The sequence below is a fragment of the Pecten maximus genome, chromosome 10 (assembly GCF_902652985.1).
Source record: "Pecten maximus chromosome 10, xPecMax1.1, whole genome shotgun sequence".
Taxonomy (NCBI): domain Eukaryota; kingdom Metazoa; phylum Mollusca; class Bivalvia; order Pectinida; family Pectinidae; genus Pecten; species Pecten maximus.
The window spans coordinates 39,243,484-39,255,768 of record NC_047024.1 but is presented as its reverse complement, the minus strand read 5'-3'; the positions used below and the strand labels follow the sequence as shown (position 1 = coordinate 39,255,768).

The window sequence follows — 12,285 nt, the reverse complement described above, 5'->3', positions numbered from 1 at the left end:
ATGGTATTTCAGGTAACCTCTTGTCCTGGATAGAAAACTATTTATGTAACAGACAACAAAAAGTATATATTAACAGTTCATCTTCTGATGCTGGTATGATAATGGCTGGAGTTCCCCAGGGCTCAATTCTAGGACCTCTTCTTTTTTTAATATATATTAATGACATAGCTGATGAACTTGAGTCAACAGCACGTTTATTTGCTGATGACACTTCTCTTATAAAGTCGTCTTCTTCATGCCGAGAAATTGAATTAGTTTTAAACAGAGATTTAGAAAAATTAAATCAGTGGGCAAAAACTTGGCTTGTTTCTTTTAATCCTAATAAAACTGAGATAATTTTTATATCAAACTCCGACAATATTGAAGAAAATCTTGATTTAATTTTTGATGGAACCTTTTTAAATTTTAGTAGTTTACATAGACATCTTGGAGTAATATTTAATTCAAATGCTAAATGGTCTGACCACATTGATGAGATATACAAATCAGTAATGAAAAAAATAAATGTTTTAAGGAAAATTAAATATATGTTAAAGCGTGATGCTCTTTTAAGAATTTATAAGTCATTTATTTTACCTGTTCTGGAATATGCATGTGAGGTTTGGGGCGGATGCTCTCAAGCTGACTCAGAAAAGTTAGAGCGGGCTCAGCTTGAAGCAGCTAGAATAATAACTGGTCTACCATCTTATACAAGAAAAGAATTTTTATATTTTGAAACATCTTTGGAACCACTTTCAGACAGAAGAGCTAAAAGAAATCTTCAATTACTTTATAAAATAAAAAATAATATGACTCCAAGTTATCTATCTAACTTATTACCTCCTTCAGTGGGAAATAATAACCCTTACCCTTTAAGAAATAAGGACAATTTCAGAATTCCAAATTACAGACTCTCTTCTACAATAAACTCCTTCTTTCCCTCTACCTTAAGAAACTGGAACAATTTAGACGACAATGTTAAATCCATTTCTCTTTCTTCTTTCAAACTAGCTCTCTCTCAACCTATTTCTACTAGTCTGCCTTGCTACTATAATTATGGTGAAAGAAAGTTTAATATAATACATACAAAATTAAGATATAAGTGTAGTTCTCTTAAGGATGATCTTTTTCGTGTAAATTTGGCAGAGGACTCTATTTGTGTAAACTGTGGTAACATTTGTGAAAATGTGCATCATTTCTTTTTTGAATGTCCAATATATGCTACTGCTCGTGCTGAAATGTTCCAATATTTTAATGATTTAAATATACATGTAAATTTAAATTTGTTATTATATGGTAATGAAAACTTGGCTTTGGAAGTAAATAGTTATGTATTTGGATATGTGCAGTCTTTCATAAAGTCCAGCAGAAGATTTTGAATATATATACTTGTATCTCTTTATTATGTAAATGTATATTGTATGTTAAATTATCCATTTTTCCTCCTAATTGTTACATGATTTACTATATATTATACCTATGTCATTACTTGTAAATATTAACATGTTGAGTGGAGAAGGCTTCATAAGTTGTAATAACTTGTGCCTAATCCTATTGTTCTTGTTTAGACAATAAAATATGTTTAAAGTCAAAGTCAACATCACAGACCGAGCCGTTTCTCAGCTCCCCGAGAGGGAGACTGGATTAAGAAGGTCCCGGGTTAGTGTGTGCCTTTCTTGTTTAGCTTTTAAACAGCAGTAAATGAGGTAATCTTTAGGTTTTTATGGTAAGACATACACAAATTCGTTCAACACATATCATATATAAAGTTGATGGCGTGCCAAAGTGTGAAATAATACACAAAATACGTAAGGGAACAAGATATTGACCGTAAAGTCACTTCTTTTGTCCGTATAAGATAGAATATTGAATGATTAAACTTAGTGGTAATAAAGACACCTTTTACATAATGGCAAAAGAACTTCCACCAGTAAGATAGTTTTTTTTATATGAAAATGTAATCCGAGTCGCATCTTTGCAAAATATCATGGCAAGCTTTTACCGATATGTAACATTTTCTAACATTTAGTAGGGCCTGTGAGAAAACGAAATTAATACTTTGGGTTAGTACTTAAAAGTTTTGTGCATTTTTTAGACATAAGGAAAGTATTTTGCCATTATGTGACACGATCATATGTCTTTACACGTACTTAAAGTTACCAAATGATTTTAACGTAAAATAAAATTATCACATCTTACACTTAGGATCAAATCATTAGAAGTTAAGGTAAAACACATAATGGCAAAACGATATTTGTCCTTCAGTTAAAATATTTTCAATTAGGAAAATATTTGAAATATATTTTTTACACTTAACGTTAGGCATAAAATTGTTTATGGTAGAGGTAAAGCATTGTTTGTATCAAATGGATAGAAAAGTCTGGATCGTTAGGGCTAGAAATGCAACATTTTTGATAAAAAATAGCAATACAAATATTTGAAATATTTTTCGAAGTCTGTCGTGGTACTGTTTGCCAACTGAGCGTCGAACCCTTTCTGTCAACCTTACGAACAAACACGGAAGGTTCCGATATAATATACCTTATGTAATTACATGGTACCTATCCGAGAGTTTCCGATATACTGTATCTACGACGCCATTGTTGTTTACAAGCGGCGTGAAAGCACATGCCACTGTCAGTCGATCAGTCAAAACGTGTTGAGACACAGGACTAGGAACCAGACTGGGACTTTAAGGTATTTTTACGATTTAACTGATTTTATTAGATCAAACGACGATTGAACATGGCATCTTTGTACGAAGGGAATCAAATTATTAGAGAATTTGTTCTGGGTCTTGCTTACCGTTACCAAAATATCAGTTTGTGCTAACGCACTGTCAGTATAAGTCTGTCGACGGTTTTCTGATATAAAACGTACACGAATCTTGAAAATCCCAAACAATTGCTTATACTGTATGGCTGTAGTTTTTTATAGGCCAATATGTTCATAATTTTTTTTATATTTAACGTACTGGTAATTCAACTGTTCAATTGATTTTAGACAAGTGCTTTCCAGAACATTCCAGAAACATCCCTTCAAAATGAACTAGTGATCATGAGACTTTAGGCCTACTAGATTTAGCTTGTTACATTTGTATAAGGGAGGACCTGATGGGACAAGGGGGCCCTGATATAGACTTGGCTAGAGATCCTGCTAGCTAAAGAAGACATTAAGTAAAAACCAACAGGGCCACATATAGTAGCCTTACTATAGATAGCTTGTCAAAATCGGGAGTAGTTCAACCAGATAGCAAGTCAAACAAGCTTAAGCTAGAGAGCCAGATAAACTAGAGAATCAGTTAGTGCGATGGAGGGTGTAATTTTGTTTTACTTACGATATTTGTAGACTTTGTTGTCAGATTATGGTACATTTTGGAAGTAAACACCTTGTTTAGGTTCATGTTTTCACTCTATTCAGTCATGTCACACCTACACATACAAACTGAGAAGAAAAACTGTGTTACAAATTTTCATTGTAGTACTTCTTCTAATCTAATGCATATATTTTGTTTGAAGTTGTGACACCATTTCCAATACTCATCATGCCTTTGATTGAAGAGATAACTGAAGATGAGCCGGTTTTAGTTGAGAAACCAAAACGAGTTCAGATTGAAGTTGTAGAAAAGGGGTCTTCAGATGTGGTGGGACCACCACTGGTAGAGAACCAAAATGGAGACCAACAGAATGGAAAGGAGTCCGATGAGGATGCTGATGGTAATCAATCACCAACATTTTACCATGAAATTTCGCATAGATATTTTCAACAGTATAAACTGTAAGAAAACTAGATATATATACAAGGTTGCTGTGACCAGAATTAAATTTGATGTGTTGGACTATTGTCATTTTTTACTTGTATAATATATATAATTCATAATTATGTAGCATTGCAACTTTCAAATTTCCTGCAGTTTTCAAAAGTAGTAACTATATTGATAAGCCTATGTCTGTACTACAAATATACTTTTCATGGAAATAACACAGACATGGCAGATTTAATTTGGTTGACTGTCATTGACTTCACAATTTATCCAACTATATGGTATTTTGGATAGTTGCTGCAATAACTTACCTGTGATTCATCTGTTTTCTTATCAAAAAGAAAAAGACAAGGAAGATGAAAATGAAGGTCACAAGGAAGATACCGGAGATGGAGATAAGACAAAGGATGAGAAGACAGTCAGCCAAGACGATCCATCAAAAACTAAAACGAAGAATGACTGGCCAAGGTATTACACTATGTCACATATAGACATTAATCTGTATGGGTGGCAAATATTTCTTTTTCTAAAATTACAATGATACTTCCAAGTGTTTTGTTTCCAATTTGGAAAACCATGTGTGGTTGTTTCATTCCTACCAAATCCTTCTTCAAGTTCAACATATATACCGGTAATGTAAAAGAATTGTAAGAAAGAAATCATTTTTTGTGTGACTCCATCAGGATTTCCCAGACGAAGGAATTTGTTTTTGTTCACTCCATCAGGATTTCCCAGGTGAAGGAATTTGTTTTTGTTTACTCTATTACCGGTATTACTGATTATTTACGCGAAGGCGCAAAGTGACTTATTTCTTTTTGTTTACTTTCAGATTGACTAAGGCATTTTTGAAGCAGCATTGTAAGGATTTGAAGCTGTATCTCACCCCAGCTTTAAATGATGTTTTATACCTTCACTACAAAGGTAAGACTGCCAATTATCTTTATGTCATATTTTCACTGTTGATCAGTCAAAATTTAAGTAATAAGAAAAGTGATAAGTTTTATTGTAGGAGATGTTAATAGTGGTACCCGATGATCACACTGCTGTACATGAAGTCATACTGATTAAAGTGGCACCTGGAATGTAACTCAGTCTTGTAGCTATAGACAGAAATTAAATGATCAAGTTGAGGAGATTTTAAAACATTCCCGTTATTTCATCATTATATCAATCCAAATTCTCCTTTGTGTGGTCAACTCTACCTGCTGTGTCAATAGATATCTGTTATTATAATCTGTATTTTGAAGATTTGTGGTCTGCAGTTTGTCACACAGAAATGTTCTAAAGGAAAGATTATTTTTGTGGTTAACATCATATGGTACCAAGATATAAGTACAATTTTTTCCTGTCGAGTGCCCTGACATAACCATGATACCCCAGATTAATTTCAGTCTTATTACACTTGTTTAGTTGTCAGATTACTTTGTTCTGTCAAAAATCATTAATCTACCTGTGTCTGTATAACGTTTTTATCCTTTTGTATGACTTGTGTTTGCTGGTTAAGTGTTAGCCATGCAAGATTTAGATTATGACAAAACCGATGAAAACTAGATACTTGCCTGGTAATTATTTATAAGTTTGTTACATTCGATTATTCCCACAACTGTGTTAAATGTTATAACCCTCTTTACCTTATGTAACCTGTCACATACCTGCTGAAATGTAAAGATACAATGTTATATTGTTACCTAACAGGTATCTTTGAGATTGAGGCTCTTGAGGAGTACACAGGCCTCAAGTGTCTATGGTTGGAAGTAAATGGGATCAAGAAGATTCAGAATCTGGAGAACCAGGTGAATTTGCGCTGTCTGTTCCTCCAACAGAACCTGATAGACCGTCTGGAGAACCTGGAGCCACTACAGCAACTGGATACCTTAAACGTCAGTCACAATGTCATCCGCAAGATACAGAACCTTGGTATGTTTTACAGGTTAAAATGGGTACATATTTAGTACATTGTACAAGATTACAGAGTTAGATATATTTAGTACATTGTACAAGATTACAGAGTTAGATATATTTAGTACATTGTACAAGATTACACATAAGATATAATTAGTACATTGTACAAGATTACACAGCTATATATAATTAGTACATTGTACAAGATTAAACAGCTATATATAATTAGTACACTGTACAAGATTATATAGATAGATTATACAAGGTTACAGAGCTAGATATAATTTATACATTGTAAAGATTAAACAGCTATTTATATTTAGTACATTGTACAAGATTGCACAGCTAGATATAAATAGTACAATCTATAACTTAATTACACAGCTAGATATAGCTAGATAGAATAAGAGCAATTTTCCTGTTACCAGTGCCAGTCATAAAGGACCTTGTAAGACTTACAGGTTAACACACAGCTATTGTGGATATGTTTAGTACATTATATCATTTAACACTGTCATTGGTGGAATACTGTACCTTGGTACAAAATTCAATTAAGCTTTTATGTATTTATTTGTGATCTGACTCATTCTTTTAATAAAGCACAGAGTTGGGTTTGTCATAAGTCGTTGATGACATGAAGCTAACAGTTTTGTGATATTTACTGTTTAAAATTGTTTTTAGGTGAGTTTGTATAAGTAAAAGACAACAAATTTAAGATTCTTATTACAAGTTAGAAATACTCAACAATTAACTATGATGTGTTCAGTGATAATATAGTAACATTAAACATGTCTTCTCCAGCATGTCTGCCTGTCCTCAACACTCTGAATATATCCCACAACAAACTGAGCTCCGTCGAGTCCCTGGAACACTTGACCGAGTGTGAAAGTCTCAGTGTCCTCGATCTGTCCCACAATTCCATTGAAGACCCTGCTGCTATCAACGTCTTTGAGAAAATGAAGTCCTTGGTTAGTGCTTGATGTATTTTATTAACATTAAAGTTGCAATTTATGCTGAAGTTAGTTTTCTTAAATGTATCTTTTCCTAGCTTATATACCTGGTTTACATATTTAATGTTTAGACAATATTGATAACTCGGATGATAAACAATCTGGTAAGCTGCCTCAAACGATAAAAATAAGGTTCATATTTAATCGTTAGTTTTGTTTGTTTACCTATTGATTAAATACATTAGGTATTAAGCTAACCATGATTTTATGGAGGCGTTTACGCCTGCCATATTACAATCACCTACGAGTTGTGACGTCACAATCTCTCACTTTCATTTTCGTTATATTTCCTTTCACAGTTCATTTTGTAGTTTCTTTCGGTTCATATATGATGTAGTTGAACTATATATACATTTATGAAAACTATCAAGACTACAAATAAAGTGCTATTACATGAAAAAAGGTATATTCAGTATAAATTTCTCTTCGGCGGAAGCCCGGAATTTGAGACCTCTGGTAGTAGTTTCTGTAACTAGGGGTAATGATTCGCTTATAATTAGTTCCAAGTATGAGGCACGTCATTGTAGTCCGTCATTCAAAGTAGATATGCACAGAAATGTATTAACTATGCTGATAATGTTTTGAACATTTCAGGAACTATTTTGAATAAACAATAAGAATAATGTCTTGTAAATATCTACACCTGCATCGATTTTTGCAAATCTATATTGAAAATACTGTTTGAAGGGAGATAACTGCGAGATTCTGACGTTACCTTACAGAGGACACTTGTTTAACTACTAGAAATAAAGATGGCATAACAACCAAGCGCAAACAAATTCCCGATTTTCATAATACCCTCCAGGTTTTGGCTAACAACATTTCTTTTGTTTACAACTTGGTAGTTTGTTCACGAGATTTTATGAGATTTAGTCCGATATTTAGCGATCACGTGTTCCGTCTGTTTACCTGTCAAAATGGAGGCACGTGGACACGGGCTTCACACGAAGCATCAAACTGATGTTTGTCGCTAGAAATTAATATCTATCAACATGAATTAAAGGCAAGTTGCTTAAAAAGTTTAAATCTGTTTGTTGACCCACTGAAATAAGTGTTTGATTATTTAGGACGAAACTGTTTACGATAAGTTGTTCAAGCCTGGCCAGACCACAAAATCACAATATCTACTGCGATTATAGTCCGAATTTTCTGAAGATCTTGCTATATACTATATGCAAACTTTAATCAGCTTTAAGGCGATATCAACCCCAGAACCCTTCGGATTACTGCGATAACTGATCGAAGTCCCTGTGTTTCAAATCCATGAATCGGTAGACCTACGTGATGGCGTGATGGAATTCGATCGTTTATTTTTTAAAACTAAGAAAACTGGCACATATCTGTCGTGGTGGTCATTTGTGCTGTACCTTCCCCGACAGAGACAATATACAGAATCTGGATTTCTGTGATAAGGTTTACTGCAGTAGCTACTCGCACTCGTAATATATATGAAAATGCTAAATTATTATTGAACCAGCTTGTCTTATTTATATCAGAGACCTATATATAGGTCTCTGTTTATATATTATTCAGCTCGCGATTCAACCTTTTCAAATGTTTTCATGTAATATATATATACATTTGTATGCACCAAGCTGTGAAATGTTTGTATAACATAGAATATTTAAACAATACAAAGTAATTGTAGATTAACAAAATGTATACCAATTGCATTTTAACCTATTAGTACAACTTTTTGTTGTTTTCATGTAATATAACTTTTTGTTGTTTTCATGTAAAATGATAAATACATGTATATCTATTGGCAATCAATATCAAATCCATATAATATAAGACTTTCTCAAATATCAATAATAATATTCCTCATAACTTTCAAAATAAATCTATTTTGCTTTTGAAATTTAAATAAAAATGTTTGATTTTCATGTCGCGAACATATCCCTTAAAATAATCATCAATCTCCTTATTGGTCTCCAGAAAGTGTGAAAATGAATGAAACTTTTTTGTCAATAATTCTATTTATTATGAATTCATGTATAACCATTTAGGTTTTTTCCAATGTTGACCTTAAAAACTATATATATATACAAGCAACAATCTGTGGGATGTCAAATATGGAAGGCTATAGCTGTTTCAGGATAAATTGCCAAAAATGCTTATAAGTACTGTTTCTTATCACTGATCACATATATTGGGTTTTCGACTATTATGTGTTATTGCTACTTAAGTGTGAATTTTTTCGGCTTAAGTGATAATGTATTTCTTTGTACTTATGTGCAACAGACATCGCGAGAGTTTAATTCTCGTACATATAATATTGACTCCTACAAAAAGAAGTTGAGTGATCATGAGTGGTTGACCTACGTAAAAGAGGCATTTTATCAAATCTCATATTGACCATACTGATTGCTCATGATCATATTTCATTCGGCCTAGTAAACTCTAGAAAAAACATCTTAATTTATGAAAGTAGCTAACTCATTTAATGTATGTGTAAAAATTAAGTATATATATATATCGTACAAAACATCAAACTTCTAATATGGTAGATATGAAACATACATTTAGGCTGACTGCCTGATAATATAATACAATTTGTACAGAGTTTACAATCCTTTGACATTCAGCTCATAATATACACCATTATAATTTGATCTGTCGTCATGCGTCGGTCTTCTTCTTAGACCAAGATATCGCAGAATGGTGTACAAAAGGTTCTTAAGCTGTTTTATCAAAATTGTTAATTTCATGGCCCCCTATGTGTCGCATTCTCCCTGGGGAGAGGATACATTTTACTATAGTTTATATAGGAAACTCATCACACATATTTTAGCATAATTTGTTTCATTTTCATTGGAAATTGGTTAGCACGTGGTTAGGGCAAACTTTTCTCGATGACATATTGTCAGAGAATGTCAAGGCCAACGACTTGTTATGGGTTCGAATGTCAAAAATAAAAATCTCAAATTGATTATTTTTTTCATTTCATATGAAAGAACATAGTCCACTGAAACAGAATGTGCATATTTTATTGTCATCAGATAAAAATAAGGCAGAAAGATATGGCACTTGGAAAAGAATCATAAAGCTATTTTCTCCAGCCAAAATTAAAAAATAATCCAAAATTGCAGAATAAAGGTTTCTGCTCTTTTATCTATATACACATGAAGGCTTGATGTTTGGCGCATCGATAACGTATGGCTGGCTACAAATGTTATACTTATATTTGACCTTGACCTTCATTCAAGGTCACGGGGGTCAAATGATGAAAAAAATTCAAAGTTCTTTCAAAATGATTAATTTGGGTCACATTTTAAAGAATCGGCCCTTTTAAAGGTGTGTGCAATGTATCAAGGTCAAATAATCAAAATGATGCAGATATGGCACTTTTAAAAAGAAATTCCTACCAAAATGAAAAAATGACCCAAAACTGCACATACACATGAAGGCTGGATATTTGGCAAACAGATACATGTAACATGTGTGACTGGCTACAAATATTGAGTTTATCTCTCTGACCTTGACCTTCATTCACATTTTAAAGAACCGGCTCTTATGAAGGTGTGTGCGAAGTTTCAAGGGCAAATTATTAAAAATGATGCAGACATGCCCTTTAAAGAATGTTTTCTTGCCAAAATTAAAAATTATCCATAAATTGCAATTCAATTGTTGGCTCAAAAGGGGTGTCCAGCAAGATTATGGAGTTGGGATCTGTTTGGTTTCACAGATAAAACGAGAGGCCCAGAGGACCTGTATCGCTCACCTGGTTTTATGAGATATGAAACAAGAATGATGCTTAAGTTTATTTGTCGCTGGTATTTCTATGTCAATATATCATAAGCATTTTATATGGGTACATGTACATTGGTTTATTGTTATTCTAAAAATGTCAGACCTATTTTGGTCCCATCCTTCAGCCCCCGGGAGGTTAACCCCAACATTCGTACAATTTTGAATACCCACCCCATAACCATGCTACCATACAAATGTAGGGTTTACACCAAATTGTGCAATTAATCCATGAAATGAAATTGACTTTGGGTACAACCCCATAGGGATTGCTACCACACCAATGTGAGTTATATCCATAACTTAGTTTCAGAGAAACCAATTGACCCCTTTTGACCCTGCCCCCCAGAGGTCAACCCCACCATTTTTACAATTTTGAATCCCTACCCAAAATGATGCTACCAGTCAAGTATGAGCTATATCGATTGCTTAGTTTCAGAGAAGTTATTTATGTCAATTAAGCCAAATTGACCAAGAGATGAACACAATCCTGATGTAAAAATAGGCCCAGGGTTCTTTCCCCACCCCAAGGGACTTATACAATCATATTGAATTGATATCAAATATGAAAGTTTTCTTCAATATTTTGCATGTAAAACGCTGTATATTTATATACAGTACCTATAGCTACTAGGCTATTATCTACATCTTGGTGGTAAATTAAAAAGCAACAAATCACAAATCACAGTTTATTGTTAATATTGACATTGGATCTATTAAAATAGATGGAATTGATATCTAATTTTAAAATAATTGTCCTTAACAAATGAGGTCTTTGTTGAAAAAAAAGTGTAATAACTTTTAAAAGCCGTCAATCTAATTTGGTATTATTCTAAGATCAAAATAGAAAGGAATAAACAATTTTGTTTACAAGATATTGAAAGACATTGCACACTTTCAACAAAAAAAGTAGCAGACACTCCCTGTATTTTCAATACATATCGTGTATTGTTATAACTTATCGAAATGCATATCATATTGTTTCGACATTTCTAATACCCAGGCCTATAAAATATAAGTTTGTTTTAAACACATAAATGCAAATTTTGAACTACTTAAGTATAAAAGATGGTTTAAAGTATGAATGTTAATGACATGTACCTAAGTAGAAGTTGATTTGAAAAAATTTAAAATGTTTGACTTTTTAAGTAAAGGTTTGATTGAAATAAGAAATGTTTAACTACTTTTAGAAGTAGGTTTGAAACTTTAAGATGGTTAAAACCATTATGTATATCGGAACAGTCTAAACCATTACATTCATCAGGACTGTGAAAACCATTATGTCCGGTTGGTTTGACACACTTAAGTGGAAATGTTTAGTCATGTTGATATCAGTTTAATTTGTATTCTTGCTTTATTTCAAATATCTCCTTTTACATCTGACTAACGCCTCCTACAGTACTTTCAGTACTTTGATTTTAATTACACACAGGGCTAGCAACTGTTGTCATTTTTTTTCCATTTTCATGTTAAGAAATTAATTCATCAATTAATTAAGTTTCTGATAGGACTTATTTAAGGCAAATGTTTCTGTTAAATCACAGATGAAATTCTTTTTCTTTTTTTTTTTAGTGTAAAATTGATTTTCATGTTTTTAATTGTTGTTCAACAGAAAGTTTTGAACTTGATGGGAAATGGAATTATCAGGAACATCAAGAACTACAGAAAGACCTGCATTGTTAAAATGGTAAGTATGGTGTAAACTCCTCACTCTAATCACTTTATTAGTGTTAGTCTGATTACCTGTTAGTGTTAACATTACGTGCCTCTTGGAGTATCCATTTATCCATTTCAAATCTATATCTTACGAAATAACCTTATCATTTCCTGTCTGAATAAAAAACCTACTATTGATACCGAACTGTTTTCCTTGTCCCAAGA

At 32.8% G+C, this 12,285-nt stretch overlaps 1 protein-coding gene across 1 annotated transcript in view; it reads left to right on the top strand.

Annotated features, from left to right (window-relative positions):
* Positions 1–3,523: 3,523 nt before the first annotated feature.
* The window catches only part of LOC117336696 (dynein assembly factor 1, axonemal-like), an 11,919-nt gene continuing 3,157 nt past the window's right edge, over positions 3,524–12,285 (top strand). The window contains exons 1-6 of the mRNA XM_033897307.1: positions 3,524–3,695; positions 4,084–4,210; positions 4,572–4,663; positions 5,438–5,659; positions 6,446–6,612; positions 12,017–12,091. Of these exons, the coding sequence (XP_033753198.1) occupies positions 3,524–3,695; positions 4,084–4,210; positions 4,572–4,663; positions 5,438–5,659; positions 6,446–6,612; positions 12,017–12,091 (855 nt within the window). The remainder of the gene's footprint in view (positions 3,696–4,083; positions 4,211–4,571; positions 4,664–5,437; positions 5,660–6,445; positions 6,613–12,016; positions 12,092–12,285) is intronic.